This window comes from Pteropus alecto, unplaced genomic scaffold (genome assembly GCF_000325575.1).
Source record: "Pteropus alecto unplaced genomic scaffold, ASM32557v1 scaffold102, whole genome shotgun sequence".
NCBI classification, from domain to species: Eukaryota; Metazoa; Chordata; class Mammalia; order Chiroptera; family Pteropodidae; genus Pteropus; species Pteropus alecto.
The window spans coordinates 1,484,595-1,488,483 of record NW_006432224.1 but is presented as its reverse complement, the minus strand read 5'-3'; the positions used below and the strand labels follow the sequence as shown (position 1 = coordinate 1,488,483).

Sequence of the window (3,889 nt, the reverse complement as noted above, 5' to 3'; positions counted from 1 at the left end):
GGAAAATCCCTCCGTCTCGAGGCCCTTAACCTCATCAGTCTGGCAAAGTCGCCTGTGCCATGATGTCACGTAACATATTCTCAGGTCCAGGAATCGGGATGTGGTCATCTTTGGGGTGTGTGTGGGCAGAGGGGGGGGGCATCATTCTGTAGCCTACAATGCGAAATAAAGAGATGATGGGGGAAACTTGCAGAACTAAAAACCGGGGTGGGGGGGGAAATCTTTAAAATTAGAAATTCCTCCGGATGATGGGGGAAACTTGCAGAACTAAAAACCGGGGCGGGGGTGGGGGGGAATCTTTAAAATTAGAAATTCCTCCAACTAACTCAGTGAGATGATTGAGGAAGGGTTCGCACCTGGGCACCGGGTCAGGGAGAAAGCCCCGCGGGCTGCCTGGAGGAGGAGGCGCCCGGTCACGGGCAGGGCAGGAAGGTCCCCAGCATGGCGACCGAGTGCCACGAGGAAATAGGAGACTCCCCTCAGGCTCGAGGGAAAATGATCTCGACACTACCATGCAGAAAAAAATAATGTTTTTTTGTTTGTTTGTTTTGTTTTGTTTTAATCCAAAAAAAGGATTCCGAACGTGAATGTCTCAGGGACTTGCTCTGAGGAAGCGTAACCTGAGGTCTACTTTGCCCACGAGAACATGGACATGAAGGAAAAGGGCCACGAGGAGGTCCCCAAAGCGCAGAGCTCCCGCGTTCTCAGCCGGGGACTCGGAGGTGGCGTTAGGAAGCGTGACATCTAAGCGGTCCACAGCAAGAAGCTGCAGGAGGAGGAACGGGATCCGATGCCACCGACGGACATGGCACAGACCTCGCCCTCGCCGCGGAAGGCGCTGGCCTGAGGCGGTGCTTCCTGGGAAGGCCAGGTGGGGTGGGGGGCAGGGGGTGCCGTTGAGATGCACTCGCGGCCACCCGGGGGTTAGCTTTACAATCACCTGTGTTTTTCTGGGTGAGTGCTGTATTTCCCAATGAGGAGGAGAGACGGAGCGAGGGCGGGGGCGAAGCCCTCTCACGGGACCGGAGGGGGCCCCGGAATGCGGGCCGCTTCTCCTGGTTCTTTCTGCATCTCATGGCCTCCTCCCCACCCCCAGCCCCGGGCCTCAGGCTCCACTGGGGACCACGGGCGCTGGCAGAGGCGGCCCCTCCTTCACTGCTCCCCAGGCGCCCGGCCTCTGACCCAGGCGAAGGCGCTGGCTGTGCCGCCAGCTGGGCCAGACGCAGCCGCCCTCCCTGGGGGCCGTGCTCCCCGCCCCTTCGTCTGCAGGGCCGTCCCCGCCGGCTGCGGGTGCCGTGAGCTTCACGTGTGGGATGCCTGATGTTTTGCATCCTTATAAATATTCTTGAGCTGGTTTCTGAGAGGCAGTTCGGTGGCTTGGAAGTCCTTTGGGGTCTTGCTTTCCCGATTCGTCAGGGAGGTTGGAGCTGTGCGCGGTCGGGGCCTAAGAGTCTTCCGGGCGACCGGCGGGGGGCCCCGGGGGCGGCACCAGGCCCCACTCCCTGCCCCCCGGGGAGGTCCTCACAGGCCTCTCTGCAGAGCCCCGGGGCTCGCTCTGGGCAGCGGTCCCCCTTTGGTCCTGTGTCCTGGAAAATCTAGCTACCTCGGTCTCCCTGGATGCCCGGCTCCGTCTCCTGAACTCGGGGAGCCCTCCCTGTTCCCCCAGGCCCCCCATGTCCCATCTCCCAGGAACCACTGTCCGTCCTCGCCTGATGGCCTGCAGGTCCCCGGCTTGTCTGGCTGTGTGGCAGCTTCAGGAGGGGGCGTCTGGGTCCCGCCACCCACCCTGGGGTGGGGTGGGGGGGACGCACAGACGGCTGGTTTTGAAGGGAGAGTAAAGCACGGTCCTCTAATGAGTTATCGGGCAGGAGGGCCACTCGGGGTGGCATCCGGGCGGGGACAGTGCGGGGGCCGAGGAGCACCTGTGCAGGGTGGGCAGCACCCTGCCCTGGGGACAGGGGAGAAGGTGCTGGGCGCAGGGCCGGCAGGCAGAGGCCTCTGGATGTCCCTGCTCGTGGCCTGAGGGGAGGGGAGACGGGGCAGAGGGGTGAGGACCCGAAGTCCCAGCAGCACGGAGGGCGGGGCGGCCGCAGTCCAGAGGGCATGAGGTGGCCTAGGGGTGGCGGGTCCTGCACTCATGATGCCATGGACACGCGATCCCCAGGGGCCGCCGCCCCGATCTGCCTTCTCAGGCCCTGGAGCCGGCCGACCGTCGAAGGCCACCCTGCCCATCAGCTCGGGGCCTCGGACCTGCCAGCCTCTCTCCAACAGGCCTGTGCCCGGCCGTCTGTCTGGGGAAAGCCAGACACCCTCAGCGAGTTTGTCACGACGTTCTGGAGGACGACCTGTCCGTCTGGACCGAGGAACAGGAGCCTCCGCCGGAAGCCTCGGGGGCGGTCCGGCACCCCGCCTCCGTCTGTGCTGAAGCCAGGGGACAGGCCCACGGGGGCTTCTGGCCTCACTGCAGACGGCGGCCTGGCTGTGTGTGACTCGCTGCTTCTGTGACACGGGACAGGGCCCAGCCTGTGTCCCAGCCCCTGTTCCTCCTGGACTTGTGTGTCTGTGCCACCTGTCTCCTCAGACACCCAAGGAGGTCCGGTGACCTTGGCGAGGTCCGGCGACCTTGGCCAGGCCAAGACACTGTCCTCTCAGGGCGCCCTCTGCCTGAGCGCGGGGCAGGGCCGTGGACGGTCGGCCACCACTGTCCCTTGCCCAGGTAGAAGGAGCGCAGGCTTCAGGGCTGGAGCACACGACCCTGTCCGTCCCCTGGCCTCTGGGCTGAGGTGCCCACCTTCTTCCTCCTAGAGGTTGGGGGCTCCGCCCGCCTAACCTGCAGCTCAGATGACAGACAGCCTTTGAGGGCCCCGGGGGCTGTCACCTCAAAGACACACCCACACCGGGCCGCAGGCACTCAGCCTGCAGGGTCTCCCGGGGCCCTTGGTCTGGATGCAGCCCTGCCCCCACCCAGGTGGAGGGACCCTGGCATGCCGTTGGCGACGCCCCCAGGCCAGGCCCTGGCAGCCTCGGTGGCCGCCCCTAGCTGCTCCTGCCCCGAGGGCGAGGGGTGCTGCTGGCCACACCCTGGCTCTCGCCCGCCCTCCCCCACACACCTGCTGTGTGCAGGAAGGTTCTAGGCACTGAGGGAGAGAGAGAGGGAGGATCGGCTCGCCCTGCTCCACAGAGGTGACGGTGGTCAAGCGGAGGACGAGGGCCCGTGGCATCACGACCTCGGTACCGAGCGCCCGTGATGTTGACAGCGCCAGTGACTGTCCCCATCCTCCAGACGAGTCAGCCGAGTCGCTCAGGCCCTCACGGCTGGACCCGTTCCCGCTGACACGGTGACATGCCGGTCAGCACCTGGGGATGGGGTGGGCGGGGAGGTGGCGTTGCCCTGGGCTCTGGGGAAGGGAAGAGCTGGGACAGAGCTTGGGCACAAGCACGCGGGCCGAGAGGGGCTAACACAGTGTGCCTGCCCCCACGGAGCCCGGGCATGGGCCCAGGGAGGCAGCCGTCAGGGACAGAAAGGGCTCTGCGCTGCGTCCCGCGGTGACCAGCGGGTGTGGAAGGGACCTGTGAGTCGGGGAGCGACACTCTCAGAGCTGCCCTGGTTCCATAGGGCCGGGCCTGCCGGGGGTGGAAGCTGGTTCTGAGCAGGTTCGCTGGTGAGTCGGTGGCTGGAGCACAGAGGACCCAGCCCCTCGGAGGTCCACGTCCTGCCGCCCCTGCCCTGGGCCACCGCTCGGCCACCGCTGGCCACAGTCACCAGCGGTAGCAGCGTTTGCTTGGTCGGCCCGATTCCAACCCACAGGCCACTGAGCAGCGGCCTGCCGGGCGCCTTCCTGCCAGGGCCCCCTCCCTGTCTAGACGGCGGATGGGGGGCGGGGGCGGG

The 3,889-nt window shown here is 65.8% G+C and overlaps 1 protein-coding gene across 1 annotated transcript in view; it reads right to left on the bottom strand.

Moving 5' to 3' along the window:
- Positions 1–592: 592 nt before the first annotated feature.
- OTUD7A (OTU deubiquitinase 7A) overlaps positions 593–3,889 on the bottom strand; it is a 78,606-nt gene continuing 75,309 nt past the window's right edge. The window contains exon 12 of the mRNA XM_015585698.1: positions 593–766. Within this exon, the coding sequence (XP_015441184.1) occupies positions 593–766 (174 nt within the window). The remainder of the gene's footprint in view (positions 767–3,889) is intronic.